Source organism: Equus caballus, chromosome 6, assembly GCF_041296265.1.
Source record: "Equus caballus isolate H_3958 breed thoroughbred chromosome 6, TB-T2T, whole genome shotgun sequence".
Lineage (NCBI taxonomy): Eukaryota > Metazoa > Chordata > Mammalia > Perissodactyla > Equidae > Equus > Equus caballus.
The window spans coordinates 69,347,883-69,365,908 of record NC_091689.1 but is presented as its reverse complement, the minus strand read 5'-3'; the positions used below and the strand labels follow the sequence as shown (position 1 = coordinate 69,365,908).

Sequence of the window (18,026 nt, the reverse complement as noted above, 5' to 3'; positions counted from 1 at the left end):
ATGCCTTCTATTGGCCAGGCTCTGTTCTAGGTGCTATATCGCAGTGGAGGGAAATGGAAAATAAACAGATGAATATATAGAAACTATTGAGGGAGTAAGAAGTGCTATTTAAATAACATTTATTTAGAAAATAATCAATAAATACTCAAAAGAAAAATGGAACTTCAGCAGGAAAGAATCCTCCAGTTCTCTGAACTAGGCATTTTACAATGCTAGTAGTTTTGCTGTTTATAGAAACATCAAATTAGCCTGGAGGAATAGAATTTGTATAGAGAGCTTCCGCACAAAGCAACATTCAGACCATTTTTGAGACTGAAAGCCAGCCATCATCATCTCTTTGAAAAAAACCTGTGGTATTTGTACATAAAATATTATACTTAAAACTTCATGAATTAGAAAGAGAGTTTATGATGGATGCTAACTCCTATAAATAAAGGCCAACAGTAGGAAAAAAAAAATCCAGCATTTCCTTAATTGGGAGAGACTGGTGACACTACAGCGCACCCATCTGTTAGAGAATAAGCCAGAATGGCCCTTTGTATGGAAAATGATTTCAAATTAATTAATTAGACACTTAATTGGGAAAATTACCATATTGCATCTAGAGAATAAAATTAAAGGGATGTATACATTTTCCTGTTTGTTTGGGATTTTTTTTTCTGAACTTCTGAGTTAAGCATTTGATTCCCACATTTCAGGTATCGGTGGAAGAGCGTGGGTGAACCGTAAACAGTAATCAGCCAGATAGCCCAAATTCCCACAGAAACGGCGTCTGGGTTAATGAACACTCACAGGATCCCTTGGTAGTCTTTCAAGAAAACTCAAGACTGGCCTACATTAACCTCCTGGGTAAATCAGTCTACCACTAGGGATAGGCAGTGATGGCAGATTCCACCGAGAGGATCGGGCACACTCCTGCTGGTGCAGAGAGCAGAGAGGACATGTAGGAATCAGGGACCACTTTAAACATTTGCACTTCAAGTAAATTTGCTTCAATTTCACCTCTACATTCTTCATCAGCAACCAAAAAAACAAACAACAAAAAAGACTCCTTATTTTAAGAAGTTTCTGAGAAGTATATTTAAAAAAAAAAATTCTTCTAAGTCTCATTTTCTCCACTGTGAGTTCACTGACCCCAGCCAAATCAAGACTGGAATGCCCAGGGTACGGCCAGCTTCAGCACACACTTGGTGATTCAGTGATAGAAGGGGAAGGAATGAGAAAAACACAGGGGATATCCTAGTAACCCTTTCTTTTTTGAAAGATTTTATTTTTCCTTTTTCTTCCCAAAGCCCCCTGGTACACAGTTGTATATTTTTAGTTGTAGGTCCTTCTAGTTGTGGCATGCTGCCTCAGCATGGCCTGATGAGTAGTATTATGTCCGCACCCAGGATCTGAACCGGTGAAACCCTGGGCTGCCAAAGTGGAGCGCATGAACTTAACCACTTGGCCACGGGGCCGGCCCCTAGTAACCCTTTTTTAATGATGATCTGAAACCACCCCCTGTACTCCTTAACAGACATCTTGTTCCCCCAATACTCTAAAGCTGGGTGGAAGTGGCAATGATCAGAAATCAGATTTCAATTGTGTCAACACATGGATATTTTTTTTCCTGGATTTTTCCTTTCCCCTTTTAACCTTTATGTCTGTCAAAATCAATTAATAGTTTTGGATAGATACCAGCTTAGGAAGGGAGGAGAAGTAGAAGCGTACATCTGGGCTGGCCTCTAAGTTGGCTGAGGGCAAGACTCCTACCCTATAGACTCTTGTATCTCCCCAGCCTAGCATGGTGCCCAACGCAGTTTGTTGACCTGACCTGAGAGGTTGTGGCAGCGTTTAGATCAGAACAGAGGTTGTGGCTGAGGAAGCACCTTGAAAAGACCTTGAACATCCAAGTCACCTTTGCTTAACTACTCGATAGACTCGTATTCATAAACAAATTCTTCTAAAATTACAGATTCAAGAATGCTTTTACGAATAACTATAACAAACCACAATGCAAACTGACCAGGAGAATTAAGCAATGACTACCAAAATAAATTATTTAAATGCACACATGACAGCTTTTCAGTCAGGTTAAAGCTGAAAAAAGAAATCAGGCGCTTTCTTTTCCTTATAATTTTGTTCCTATCGATTTACAATTCAGAATCTCTTTCCCTGTGCGAAAGAGATTTACAGAGAAAGAAAGCAATTGACAGAGAGAGAGAGAGAAAGAAGTGATTACAACGAGATCTTAAGCTCGTTTTACAAACTTACAGTCCAGGTTTTCAATGAGAAGTCATTAGGTCAAACTGATTACAACACATTTGACTTAGTCCGGAAATAAATGAACATAGAGTTCATAAAGTACAAACTAAAATTCTTCTTATCCAATGCAGCTGCATTTTAAATTATCCTCCTTCTAGGTTGGCCTGCTAAATTTTAGCTGAAATAGGAAGGCTGGGAAATTTTAGCACATAAATATCGTAGGGAGATTAAGGCCAATTTCAACAGATTTTGTCCTGAGAAATAAAGAGCAGATTTAACCTTAGTGGTCAGAAGATGTGGATCCATCTGAAGCGTGACCAAAAAACTTCCCAAGTCTTACCTGGTTCTGCTTTAACGTGGACACGAGTTTCTGCAGCGTGATATTTTCTTCCTCCAGCTCCGTGTAGTCCTGCAGGAGGCGGGCCTCTCGGAATTTATATTCCCGGATTTCATCCTTCATCCGTATTCTCTGTAGCTCCACCATCTCATTGTTCTGAAACAACAGGACAAACAGTCAGTACAAAACTTTCTCATTCTAGATTTTATGAAGCGTAGATACAGTCTTGGTAGTTAAAAATAATAACAAAAACACCTCATGGGGTATTGGTCAGTCCCACCTGTTTTTGAATGGCAATTTAGTGATATCTGTCAAAACCTTAAAAACACATACACGTGATCTAGCAGTTCTCCATCTAAAAATCAGGCTTCAGTATATTTTCATAGAGGTAAATAAAATTAAATCCATGTATATGTACACAAAGAATTGGAAACAGTCTAAATGTTTGCTACCAGGGGAACAATGAAATAAATTATCATGCATCCACTGAAGGGAGCATTATAAAATTTTTTTTAAAAATGAGGGGCCAGCCCTGTGGCCGAGTGGTTAAGTTCACACGCTCCGTTTTGGCAGCCCAGAGTTTCACCAGTTCGGATCCTGGGCGCGGACCTACACACCACTCATCAAGCCGTGCTGCGGCGGCATCGCACATAGCAGAAATAGAAGGACTTACAGCTAGAATATACAATATACCAGGGGGCTTTGGGGAGAAGAAGAAGAAAAATAAATAAATAAAATAATGTTGCTCATTTAAAAAAAAATGAGGAGCTTTATGTACTAAAATGGAAAGATAATCAAAATACATTATGAAATATAAAAGAAAATTATAGATTAGTATGCATACAATATCAACTCCCCATACTCTGGGGGGTTCCTCTACAAGTTTCAAAACCTTCCCAAAAACCCACGTGGTCTGACCCTGCCTCCGTCCAGCACTCTGCACTCAGTCACTTGGCTCCAGACAGAGCAGCTTTCCTCCTGTCCCCCCACCATGGTGGCCTTGCTAGCTTGCTCCTGCCTGAGCCTTCTGCACCCCCGTTCCCAAACCCCCTGCCTCCAGATCAGGGGTTCTTAACTTCATTTGTGCCATGGCCCTCTTCAATAACATGGTGAAGCTGATGGATGTCTTAGAATAATATTTTAAAGGGCAGTGAAAGGGTTCAGAGCATGCCACCCCAAAATGTGTCACTTTGGCATATTGACTATTTTGAGCTGAAGACACTGAGAAACAGCATGTGCAGGAAGGGCTCTGTGACTCCCCGCTTTCTCCCTAAAAGCAGGACACAACATTTCCCATGAGAAAGGTGCCCTCCTTGCACCAGGAATAGAACATTCTTATCACCAGACTGAGAGTTGACGCTAAAACGGACTTGTACAAACAGATCTACTGAAATAACCCTGATCTTCCATTAATTTCCCCATATATTTCCTAGGCACTGTCCCACAATTTACTGTCCCACAATCTACTGCCCCAGCCCAATTTATCACATCTTGTCACATCCCCACAGTTTATTGTTCTTTGTATAAAAAGGTATTTAAGCTTTTGGGCCTAACGTCTTCTTTGGGTCCTCATTTTCCTTCCGAAGACTCCTGTGGCCACATAAAAAAAACTAAATAAATTTGTATGCTTTTTTCGTGTTAATCTCTCTTATGTCAGTTTAATTCTTCGGCCAGTCACAGAACCTATGAGGGTGGAAGGAAATTTTCCTCCCTTACAGCATAAAAGACAGGATTACAAAGGAGACTGATTATAATATTTTAAAAGATTATGACATGGTAATCAGGTAGGTAATTATAGTAATGGCCCTCAATTAGTCACACTTCCCTCTGGTCACTCTCTGTGGAGTCTCCTCTCAAACCCAGCTCTGAACTGGCCTCTGACTTGCTTTGACACGCAGACTGCAGTGGAAGTGATGTGGGACTTCTGAGAGTTGGACTCAGGAGGCCCTGCAGCTCTCGTCCTTTCTCTCTTGGGACACTGCCACCATATAAAGAAGCTCGGGCTAGCCTGCTGGAGCCACGCAGCCCAGGCCATAGTCAGCACCAGCTGCCACACATGGGAGTGAGACTATTTGGCTCAGCTGAGCTGCCAGGTGATGGCAGCCACATGAGCAAACCCAGGGAAGTCCATATGAACTGCCCAGCTGAGTACAACCCAAATATGGATCCACAGAATCATGGGGTATTGTTTTAAGCCCTTAAATTTCGGGGTGATTACACAGTAATACATAACCGATACAGTAATATATGTGCTTCTTTATTAAAACAATGTATAATCGGATCTAGTGGCAGACCTAAGAAATATCATCATTTCAAAGCAATGATGATATTTCAAAATACCTGCAAGAACTGAGATGTGATATGAAAATATTAGTCACAAAGTAACAGCTGCTGCTAATACTACTGAGGTTTGTTGCCTACCTTCAGATGAAAGAAAATGCTAACTTTCAGTGTGAGTTTAATGCAAATAGAGATGTTACTATTTTTCCCATCCGACTTTCCCATCAATCTCCTGAATTCTATCCACAGACTCCCAGGACCCAGGTTAAGAAGCTCTTCTGCTTCTACTTGTCATTTAGGTCTCAGTTCAAATGTCGTCTTCTTAGAGTGGCCTTCCTAGAACAGCTAACATAAGACAGCTCCCCTGGCCCTGAACCTCCTATCACTCTATGTGATTTACTTTATGGATCAGTATTTAGCACAGAGTAGGTACTCAAAAAATAATCGTTGAAAGAACAGGACTCACTACTTGAAATTAGTTATTTACTTACCTTTTACATTTTTTACATTTATTAAATTTCCTTTTTCATCTGAATATAACGAACCTTTGCTGTATTGTTTGTCGATGTGTCCCTAACACCTGGCAAATTTTAGGCCGTTATAACCATGGAATCAATAACAAAATAGGAATACATGTGGTTAAACACAAAATGAAAAAAAGAATATTATTGCATGGATAATGGCCTTCTCTTTTGCGTTGTTTTAAAGTGTGGAACAAAGGGAGAATAACACACTTTGAAATAAAACATATCTAAATCTGTGAAATAATTGGATTTGTTATAATTCTTTTTCACTACACAGTCCAGTGACTTGTAAGCAGAAACATTACTTTATTCCCTGCTCCTGGACAATACTTTGAGCATATGTGCTCAATAAGTGTAGAATGAAAAATAGCAGAGTTTGGCTATAAAGCCAAATTACGATATTAATTAAATTCTTTTATTCTGCAGAAACATGAAACCTTAATATAATACTTTTCTATTTCTTGAACGATCTACCATTAAGTGAGTGATGTATATTTATTTAGTTTTTCTTATTTATATGTATAAAGATTTGAGGAAGCCTGATAAATTACATGACAGTCATTTACATAAAATTATTTTTAAAAGATGCAGAAGATTCTGCAAAATGTGAAAACATACATTGTAAAAAACGTAAGGACCAGAAGCCTAGCTTGTATACACTGAGAATTAACCATAAAATCTTATACGGTAAGATAGTAAATGTCAAGCAAATTTAAGACCATGGCAAAGCTAACGAGGACCACTAACAAATAACTCATAAAATAGCTAATGAAAACTCCCCTTGCTAACTAAGGAAAAGGAAGAGCTTGGCTGGGAGATGGTTAAGTTGAAAGACTTGCTAGCAATAAAACAGACATAAGGCCCAGAGGAAGAAAACTGGTCTTATTTGTTTTGCTAGAAACCCTTGTTTTTTGAACTGCCAGAGATGAAACTCCGTGGGCAATGTTCGTTGCCTTCATAATAAATTTAAAAGATTGTTACTGTTGTTGTTTTGCACCACTCATCATACATTTATTTCCAACAGTCTTTTTCTTCTTGGGATAAGATGGTGCTGAGCTCTACTAAAAACTTCCATAAGACTAATGAGAGTGAGAAAAATAAAGCATCAGAGACAGGGGAGAAAATGGCGCAACCAGGAAACGTGTTAGGTTTTCACCTCGAGAGACCAGAGCCCTGGCTTCCCCTCAGGGGAGAAGGGAGTAACCTGAAATGAGTGGGGCAGACCATCCTCATTATTTGCATTGCACCTGAGTATATAGCAGCATTCTTAAAATTTTATTTTAATTAACATTAAAAGGATTTCTTTATGGAGAAATAATAAATTCCCTCTACTATTGGCAAAAAGAAAATATAAACACTTGTTACCACAAAAGACTAATGTATAAAAAATAGTATTGCTTTCCAGTTATTTAGCTCTTAGTCTTTTATAAATTAATTGCATTCATTTCATATGAGATCTTTTTTTTTTAAGATTTTTTTTTTTTATTTTTTCCTTTTTCTCCCCAAAGCCCCCCAGTACATAGTTGTGTATTCTTCATTGTGGGTCCTTCTAGTTGTGGCATGTGGGACGCTGCCTCAGCGTGGCCTGATGATCAGTGCCATGTCCGCGCCCAGGATTCGAACCAATGAAACACTGGGCCACCTGCAGCGGAGTGCATGAACTTAACCACTCGGCCACGGGGCCAGCCCCTCATATGAGATCTTAATAAGAGGTTGTGTGAGGTGGATGACAGACCCTCCAGTTTACTCATCTGTAAAATGGGGATCTCAGTACTTAATATTATATGATAATGGTGAGGATTTTAGGATATAGCATGGGGAAATGAGCAGGCAGGCCAGACACACAGATAATTTCTATAACACAGTGGAACATGTGCTGTCACAGAGGTTCACTCCCAAAGGCTGAGCAATCAATACTCCTGGGGGAGTCAGGGAAAGCTTTATAAAGGCAGTTACATTTGAGCATAAACTTGAAGGACAAGAAGAGTTAAATGGATAAAGAGGAGGACAGACCTTCCAGCCAGAGGTAAACTGTTGAACAACAGCAGAGTCATATTTGTATGGAGGGCAGTGATAAAATACCCAACAGTCAGACAGAGCGTTTCTTTAGGGCACCAGCAAAGTTGGAGCACTAACAGAGAGAAAGAGAGGTGAGAGAAATGCAGACAATCTAGAAAAGAGCTAATTATTTTCAGCTGATGTCTACATTTGGTGTTATTTCATAAAATAAAATGTTAAATTACAGTATAGTGTCGTTAACCTAGGAGATAGTGGGAGGAATGACAATATTTTCAGAGCTGGAAAACTTTCAAGTTCTTAACTAGGCTGTGGCTTAGGAAACAGTGTCATTGGGTGTGGTCGCACCAAACTGAGACATTTTGCAGGAAATTCTATGTTAAACAAAGGAATCGGGGAACCATCAAAGCAGTCATGTGATCAGACCTACATTTTGGCAAGTGGCTCCGCTGAGAGCAGGAAGGGTGGACACAAGAAGAGTCACAGAGAACAAGCTAAGAGGCTGCTCCAACAGCCCACAGTGAGAGAAGAAGATGACGAACGTCGAGGAACATCTCACGTAGAATGAACAGGACTTGGTCATTGATTGACGTGATAATAAATGAAAAAAAAAAGAGTACAGTAAAAAACAATGGGCCTAGTAAGGATAAAGGTACCTAAATAGAGTTGCAAGGAAAAAAGAAATTTTACAACAAAGTGAATGTGAGAGTTAATGATGTGTCCTGTAAGTAACTATAAGTAGTATTAATTTGGATAGTCAAAGCAGGAATTTCTGGATCTGTGAGTAGGGTAAAGGAAGACAGCTGCTCTGGTCCAAGTGGAGAAAGCTGGAGAGGGGAAAGGATGGGGCATGCGGTACAGCCTTTCTCACTTCTCTCCCAGACAGTTGCCACTGCCACGGAGTTCTGGCAGTTCAAGACCTTAACATTTATTTTCCTTCATTTGGCCAAAAATTAACTCTTCTCCTATTGGAGAGAGGAGGGGACAATAGTTCTCCTTGCTTCTCCCCAGCTAGGAATTGTCTGCTCTGGAGCCCAGGATGCCTGACCTTCAGTGGTTAAGGAAAGATTAGGAGGTGCGGGGCAGAGAAGGAAAGGGGCCACCCACTTTAGCCCAAGGGAGCCCACTGACATTGTGGCCTTCACTGCCCCAGCTGTCTACACCTTAGGACAAGCACACACTTGGTTTGAGGACTCCAGGAGCACAAGGCTCTGAGTTTCTCTTTCGCAAGGAAAGAAGGATGGGACCTCTGGATGACAGATTCACGGGACAAGCCCCGACCTCTCGGTTCCTCAACCTCATCTCAGGTGATCTATTCTTCCATCCCTTGTCACCCACTCACTTTGTCACGTTGTCAATCAGATGCCCCTCCTATTCTTCCAAATCATCTCCAGGTTTCCCACCCCAGCCATTCTTCCACCTCATCAAGGTTTGCTATCTTTTGACCCCCAATTTGTTCATTATCTATAACCTTGAGTCTTCACTTCCCTCCTTACCCAGTTTTGATCCACTGTCATCACATGCTTACTCTCTTGCAAACACTTTTAACTCCCTTGCATCTCTCTCTCTTGATCATAAATCCCAACTCTCTGCCTCCTATAACCAAAGTGGAGCAGAACTGGAGAAAATACAAATCCATGTTGAGCAGTTTCAGCTATAGCTCATGAAGAGGCAGTGTAGTGTAGTGGTGAAGAGCCCAGACTCTGAACCAAACTTCCCTGGGTTCAAATCTCTCCTTCAATACTTACTAACCCTGGCAAAGGTTACTTACTTCTACATCTCTGTTTCTTTTCCTGCAGGGGGAATAACCTCTGGGGTGTGCCATGTGGATCAGAATGGTGCCTTGTATTAGTGATCAATTAAAAAACCAAAAAAGTCCTTAATCTCTCAAATTCAAACAGGCCTTAAACACTGCCTAGTGGCCATACTACATGTCCACAGCGTAGTAAGTTTCCTACTTCACTCTCTTCCTACTATCTGTTTCTTCTTCCTTCCCCGAGAATCTTGCCTCATATTTCCTTTGTGGGGGAAAAAGACAAGGAGGAATGGCTCCTATTCTCACTCTCATTTTCATTAATTTCTTCCAATCTACTATATACTGTTTAAAGATAGTAAATTCTGTTTTAAAACAAACAACGCTTAATCTTTATATCCATATTTCCAGTTCTATAGTCATAGCCACCCTTTCTCAAGTCACATTCCTCCTCCATCCATTCCAATGAGCACTGAGCCTGCTCCTGTCAAAGTCTTCAGTGACTCCCATGTTGCCACTGGCTTTGCCTGTGTTTTTCCCTGCTCCATTTCTTTAACACTGTTTACCACTCCCTCCTTTTTGAAACACTTTCTCCGATTGGCTTTCCAGACATCTAAACTCTAACCTCACTGGCTGCTTCTTTGCAATCCCTTCCAGCTCGCACCCCTCCTTCTCTGCTCAACCTCTAAATGTTGAGTGTTCCAAATCTGTACCAAGCCCCTCCCTTTCTGTCTACTCACTCTCCAAAGGCAACCTCATCTAGGCCTCTGGCTTTAAAGATACCACCCACACAGTGATGATTCTCAAATTCCTACCAGGGATAACAGAACCCTATGTGACTTCCCTCTTGCCTCCCTCCTCATGGATCTTTCTCCCACTCACCTGCGACGCTTCCCTCCCTGACCTTTTGGTTCTTTAACCAACTCAAGCTGGATCCTGCTTTATCGAGTTTTTGCACCAGCTATTTCCTCTACTTGGATTTCCTTCTCCTTGTTCACACTGCTCTGTCTTTTCATAAGATCTCAACCTAAATGTCATCTCTGCAAGAAGCTTTCCCTGACAGCTCAATCTAAAGTAGCCACCCAATCACATTCACATAACCCTGGTTTAATGGTCTGAAAAGTGTTGGGCACTATTTGATTTGTTTGTTTGCTTACTGGCTAGTTTTCCCCCACTAGATATAAAAGCCATGAAAGCAGGGACTTTGTGAGTCATTGTTCACCACAGTACCCCAGAATCCAGGGGAACATGTCACTGATGTAGGTGTATCCCACAGCTCAGACTCATCACTTCCAGCCTGGATTGGATCAGTGGTAACATGAAGAAAGCTGGGAAGTCTTTGTAGGGATGAGCTTAGCTGGGCATAACCAAAGAAGTACAAGCATATTTTGTATATGTGAGTTCATGGATTGAAAAAGAAGAGCACACCTACAAAGCAGGCCCCACGTAACGTTCTCCAGTGTTTAAAACCCCGTAATAGGGAGGCCACTCCATGAATATTTATACTTCATTCTATCTCTATAGAGATTTGCCCTAAGGAAAGGATTTGATAAACTCAACTACTGTAGGTATATATGACTGACACGACTTATCTTCTGTCTGTAAAGAATGGGTACAGTTAATGAGGGACAGAGCAATACATCTCTGTGAGATCAGCCACTAACAAGCTGAAGGACACAGAGGGGTCTTCTTCCAAAATCACAATAAGGCAAGACCTGTTGCTCTATCAGGCAGTAAGGCGGGCTTCACAAATTTTTAGGAGACTTATCAATGAAGAAAACATGGATAGTCAGAGCACCACATAGTCAGTTATCTCCAAATGCAATCTAGACTTAAGAACTGGACAATAACTAGGAAAAAAAATAGGGTAGGTTTGAAATGTGGCTTAAAGCAAACATGTTCAGCAAGAAAAAGGAAATATAAAGAGATTTGCCATGGCTGGGAAAGAGTAATAGAGGAGGAGAGAATGATGACCTCAGGACAGCGTTTCCCACTGTGAGTTCTGCAGTAGGCTAGTTGTGTGCAGGGTTACCAGGAGTCACTCAAACAGAAGTTTGGGAAATATTAGGTTACATAAAGTCACACACATTTTTCTGCTGCTGGAATGCTCGGAGCCCTCAATATGCTAGTGCGCACTGAGACTTTCTAAGAGCAAGGCATGGCATGCAGCATTTGCTAAATTTATTTGATCAAAAGACCTTTGTCTCTTTAAAGGAGCATTTTAAGCAATCCACGGACCAAATCATTGGAAAATGTTACTGTGAGACAGTAGAAAATGACAGTCTTTGTACAGCTGGGTGGGGTAAACCACCAACCTCCACATAGCCCAACTCCACATGCCTTCCAACTGCCAAGGGCTGAATGGACCATCAGATTTAACTAATGGCATAAAGTTAAAAGCAGAGGATTGGATAGATAAAAAAATGGTGAGACAAGATGATCAGGTCCTAATTGGCAAAGAGTGAGTGACTAAACTAGAGGAATAAAGCAATAACGAAACCAAGACTCCGTAATTCTCACTTTGAGGTATATGCGAATGTGGCTCTGAAGAAAGCGGCACCAGGAAGGGTTAACTATCCTAGATTGAATTTGAAGCAACACAGGCCTCTTTCCCATGGGATCTCTGCCTCCATTAGAAGCCCAGGACCAGCTCATTTCACAAGCAGTTCACATTTCAATGCCTCATTTCAAACATTTATCATAAGCAAAATCTTGACAGCAACGTAAAGTCTGCCCTTTTATTGTTAACATTTGAAAGAAATGCCACAAAATAAATACTATATGACTGATGTTCTTATGCCTCGATATAGATTTTTCCTTCTTTTACTTGTATAAAAGGACATCAAAAGAATACACCTATTATTCTAAGTAAAAAGAAAATAGCTTAATAGACTTTCACAGCATCTTAGTTGGGCAGAACATGTGTTTTACAGGAAAGCTTTTTATGTAAGTTGTTTTTGGTATCAACTTTATTAAAATATAATTCACATACCCATAATTCACCCATTTAAAGTGTACAATTCAACGGCTTTTAATATAGTCACAGAGTTGTGATCATCACCACAATCAATTTCAGAGCATTTCTATCACCTCAAAAATAAATCTCATACCTTTTAGCTATTGCCCCCCTCCCGACATTTCCATCCCCTCCAGCCCTCAGCAACCACTAATCTACTTTCTACTGGGCTCCACTGGACATTTCATATAAACGGAATCATATAATATCTGGTCTTTTGAGATTGCGTGTAACACTAAATAGTGTAGCTACTGCTGATAAAGTATCTTTGTTTTTTGAAGTCTATAGACAGCTTTACTGCAGCACGAAATATATTTCACGCTATACCAGCAAAGGACTGCCTTCTGCTGGCTTTTACCCAGTATATACCAGATCCAGTAATCATGATACTGTGTATCACAAGGTACAGTAGTGTACCCACGGTTTTACTTTTTCCAGTTTCAGTTACCTGGGGGTCAATCACGGTCTGAAAATATTAAATGGAAAATTCCAGAAATAAACAATTCTTAAGTTTTAAATTGCACGTCGTTCTGTGCAGCATGATGAAATCTTGCACCGTCCCACTCTGTCTTGCCCAAGAGGTGAACCATCCCTTTGTCCAGCGGATCCACGCTGTATACACTACTTGCCCGTTAGGCTAGTTAGTCACTTAGTAGTTTCTTGGTTATCAGATCAACTGTCACCATATCATAGCACTTGTGTTCAAGTCACCCTTATTTTACTTAAATAATGGCCCCAAAGCACCATTAATCTCTTACTGTGCCTAATTTATAAATTAAGCTTTTTAAATGTATACCATCGGTATACCTTAGGTATGTATATGTAGGAAAAAACATAGCATATACAGGGTTCGGTACTATCTGCAGTTTCAGGCATCCACTGGGGATCTTGGAACGTATCGCCCATAGATAAGCAGGGGCTAGTGTAGCATGATGGTTTAAAGTTCACTCAATAGGCTGCAAGTTATTTTATTTTATTTTTTTTGAGGAAGATTAGCCCTGAGCTAACATCTGCTGCCAATCCTCCTCATTTTGCTGAGGAAGACTGGCCCTGAGCTAACATCCATGCCCATCTTCCTCTACTTTATATGTGGGATGCCTGCCACAGCATGGCTTGCTAAGCGGTGCCATGTCCATACCCGGGATCCAAACCAGCAAACCCCGGGCTGCTGAAGCAGAACATGCACACTTAACCGCTGAGCCACTGGGTCGGCCCCTGCAAGTTATTTTTTATTCAATAAAAATGTGGCTTTGTGACCTGGTTATTGTAACCTGAATATACTGATATGTTTTGGAATGAGCTTTTGCAGATATAAAATATTGCAATCTTTTTTCTGTAATCGACTTTGAATTCAGGAAACCATGATCATTTCCCAAAACAATCTAGTTATCTCTCCCTTACTTGCTTGATTTTTCTTTTAATTTCTCTTTTTTTAATTTAAATATGCAAAACACCATAATGAATGATGTTGTTTTCTTTTCTGATGATATCTCCTTATAACTATGAATATACATGATGCCTTGATTACACAATTACTATAATAATTTATTAAATGGAAAAGGAAAATTAGGTAATACACTAAATAGATTTGAAACCTAAATTGTGCAATAAACATGAAGGCCTGATTCAGAAATATTCCAGAAACAGTTTGATCTCTAGCAAATATCCTTTCACCTCAGCTTCACATATTTTACTGTGACCTTGCTGTGAAGAGTGATCTAACCCAGGAGATAAACAGCATGAAGTCTCAAAATCATTGATTATGATAAGTAATTCTAGTTCCCATCACCATAGGAACATACTATATATAGATTTTTATTGAGAAGAGACAACGTGAAAGGGAAAGAAGTGAATAAAAATGGAGCAATGGCATGCAGTAAAGTGATTTTTAAAATGGAAGTATATGTTCAGATAAATTTAGAGGATGAGAAAGGACAAGGGATTGAAGATATGAGGATCATCAGGAAGAAACAGTTGAACAGAAAGTGGGATATTAATGTAATTTATAACTTGATTTGAAAGTTACAAGCTAACCCCTCAAGGGACTGAAGGTTATTAGGACACGACTCGGATTATTCCGTAGTTATGCATGTACAGCAGAGGCCGACGGACTGGTCATTCACCAGGATAGTTTCCAAAGCTTTTATGGGATATCTGGCTAGCCTGACTTAACTGTTTATTTCTGTTGCTATAAAACACCTTTATTATGCAGTAAATAAAGTTTGGCCCAAACATTGGTAATAAAGAAGAAAGCTTAAAATAATAGTGACTATAGTTACTCAAATGAAGTCTTCAAGACATGCAATAACATCAAAAATAACACTTCAGAGAGGCAACTGTTTTATAAAGAGGTGGGTGGTCGAGTAAAAACAGTTCTGGACCTGGATTCAAATACTGGCTGACACCAAAACACTTCTGGGACTTTCCGTTTTCTTACCTCTAAAAAGCAAAAAATCCTATTTTTCTGCTCAACTCCAGAGTTGTCAGAAATAAATGAGAAGCACTTCTAAAAGCGCTTTATAAAGAGTAAGGAGCTATCCTGCATCTTTATAAAGCCGTAGTTTTTGAAAAGTCAGTTAAAAGCTTTTATAGGACTGTGTCGGAGGAGCTTCAGAAAGTTCTTTATCAGTAACCATTTGAAGATTCTTTGAAAAAACTATCAACATGTAGCTATGAATCTAACTCCCCATAAGAACAGTTTAAGATGAGGAAATACTGATTCCAGACACAGAAATTATAAAAATATATCCAATGAGTAAAAATCTCAACTCCCATCTTGTCCCACACCAGCCTAATTTCCACCCCCAACCCCCAACCCACTATTCTTAGTATCTTATGTATCCTTCCAGAGCTCCTTTATATCTTGCTTATTTTCAAACTTTATCTATATAGCCAATTTATTCCCACATGAAAATGAACATGGTTAACAGAATTTCATAATGGACTAATCATTGCAAAGTTCTTTTATTTATATATGTGTATGTATGTGTATATACACATATGTATCACATAATATGGTATATCTAGTGATATACATATGTATCACTGGAATCTGTATCTCACATGGCATTCTTCAACTAGAAGTCAGGATTTATTTATTTAATAAGCTCTTATATAACACTTACAATGTGCCAAGACTGTTCTAAGCACTTTAGAAATATGAAACTCTTTCAACCTTTTAAGCCACATGACAACTCTATGAGGTGGAAACCATTATTAATCCCATTTACAGCTAGGCTATCCGAGGCATGGGTAAATTATGTAATAATTTCCCTAAAGGTCAAGAATAGTGGCAGAGTCAGGAGTCACTCAAGTTCTAAAAGACATGTTCTTAACCTGCTCTGTTACCTTAAAAATGGCTTATTAAGGGGGCCCTCCTGGTGGCACAGTGGTTAAGTTTGTGTGCTCTGCTTTGGCAGCCTGGGGTTTGCCGGTTCAGATCCTGGGTGCAGACCTACATACCACTTGTCAAACCATGCTGTGGCAGGTGTCCCACATATAAAGTAGAGGAAGATAGGCACAGATGTCAGCTCAGGGCCAATCTTCCTCACACACACAAAAAAAAAGAAAAGAAAAAAAAGGCTTATTAAGGAGAATTGTTGCTTGAATGGGATGGCTAATACAAACCAGATTATTGTAACCTCTCTAGGTTATAGTTTTTTTTCTAAGAAATAATGAATGAAAACAAATATAAATGCTTCAACAAATTTGCTCCAGTTTATAACAAGTTAGTGGATACTATTTCTGAAAAATAAATTATTTTACTATTTTCAAGATAACTCCTGCAAAATTTCCTCAGAACTAATTTAGGAGCTAATGATGTAATGGCAGCAAGAGGTACACACGTTTTGAACACTCATTGCCTGCAAGTTTCATAGGTAGAAGGTCTGATTGCTAAAGCTGAGCAACACCTGTGACCCTGATTGTTACCATGTTTCCAGAATCTTTCCCCTATGAAGTTTTTCATTCTGGGAACGTAAGTACTACAGGCTAACTAATATAAGAAACCAGTGGTGTATGTGCTTATTAAAATATAAATTACAGACTGTGAAGTATCCATCTGTCTTAAGGTAAACAGCATTCCAATTTTCAACAATTATATTAAAAGTCTAAGAAATTCAAAGATGTATCTTTTAAGTAATTACTATAGGGGATCAATTTTCCACCTCTTACAATTGACATTAAAGTTTCAAAAAGAATTCTCCATACCCAGATCTTCCTGGGATCAGCTTTTCATTTTGCTTTGAAATAAGTGGAAACCGAACTTTGGAATCACCCAAAGAAAGGCATTTTGGTGTGACAGGAGCGATAACTCGAGATGTAGAGGAAGACCCGGGTAGTGAAATTTAAAGTTATAAGGCCCAGGTGAGAGGCAAACAGTACTTTAGCAAAGGATATGGACTATTGTGTAAGGTTGCAGACAAAGGGCAGCTCTGTGCTCACCTTTAGGGACCCCTGGACATCTGTGACTGAACCTGGGCTAGGACAAGGATGAAATGGACTGACTAGTGACTTACGACATGCTATTTAAAGCCTGCAACTCCCTTGGCACACACTCTACTACCTTGTTTTTCTTATTTATAGAAAAGTCACAGATTGACGATTGATACTTGGCTTCATAGATTATATTGTCTAATTTTAGCTGGATGAGCCACGAGGTATAAAAGACGCTTCTGTAAATTATTCTTGGCTTCCCTGCAAATAGGTATCTTGCATGTATCTTAGTGGTTCACACCTTGAACACAAAGCACATCCAATGAGACTAAGAAAGGGCCCTGGAGCTGCGTCTGGAAGTCTCAGACCTCTCTCTGTCTGCCTGTGTTTTCTTTCTCCTGCTGTACCACATCCTTTAGTTTATCAAAGCTGCCACTTTGGCACATGGATTATTTTTGGCTAAGGACAGTCCTGGCCCAGCAGACTCAGGAAGAGCTTTTTATCTCTCCCTTAAGTGCTAAAATAATTTAGACAAGGGGCCTGTACCAGGAAGAGAGCTATCAGCAGAGATCACTTTGTATATCAGAAAGACGTACCTGCACGGCCGCATGGCGGGGCAAACATTTGTTCTTCCCACCTTCCTGTGAATTGTCTTCCTCCCCTTTGAAACCCCAGATCCCCACCCTCTTCTCCTTTGCTCGGGATAGTATATAAGCCTCAATTACATGACTGCCAGGGAGTCTCATATTTTTGTGTGTGTGTGTGAGGAAGATTTGTCCTGAGCTAATATCTGTTGCCAATCCTCCTCTTTTTGCTTGAGGAAGATTAACCCTGAGCTAACATCTGTGCCAGTCTTCCTCTACTTTTTATGCAGGATGGCTCCACTGCATGGCTGATGAGTGGAGTAGGTCCCTACCCAGGATCCGAAACTGGGAACCCTCGAACCCTGGGCTGCTGAAGCCGAGCGTGTGGAACTTTAACCACTTGGCCATGGGGCCGGCCCCTGGGAGTCTCATATTTTTATGGGACTCCCACGTGTATGAAATTTATTTTTCTCCCATTAATGTCTTACACCAATTTAATTATTAGGCAGGCCAAAGAAGCTAGAAGGGAAGAAGGGAAAAGTTTTCCGCCTCTCAAAGCCTTCTATGAGTAGACCCTTTGGAATCTCGTGAGTCCTTTCAATGATTGGACCCTGTGTAATGGCTGCAATCTCAGGAAAGACAAACAAAAACAGAAATCGAGGCTAGGAAAAGGGAGTGCAATCATTATGAATTTCAGTAACTGCCAGGAAGACACACAGAAGACGAGAAGGCGCAGCCTCCCCTGCTCACGTCTTGCACACTCAGACGACCCTGAGCCTCAGTCACCAGAAGGCAGATCATACAAGTCAGCCTGAAGTGAAACAGAGGCATCATG

General features: G+C 40.1%; 1 protein-coding gene across 8 annotated transcripts in view; it reads right to left on the bottom strand.

The window, feature by feature from the left end:
* The window catches only part of BICD1 (BICD cargo adaptor 1), a 211,399-nt gene that overhangs the window by 63,373 nt on the left and 130,000 nt on the right, over nucleotides 1–18,026 (bottom strand). For all 8 annotated transcript variants that reach the window (XR_011440022.1, XR_011440023.1, XM_014740687.3 and 5 more), the window contains exon 3: nucleotides 2,588–2,740. Coding sequence is in view for 6 of the 8 variants with exons in the window: in XM_014740687.3 (XP_014596173.1) it covers nucleotides 2,588–2,740 (153 nt within the window). In the remaining 2 variants the exon portion in view is untranslated. The remainder of the gene's footprint in view (nucleotides 1–2,587; nucleotides 2,741–18,026) is intronic.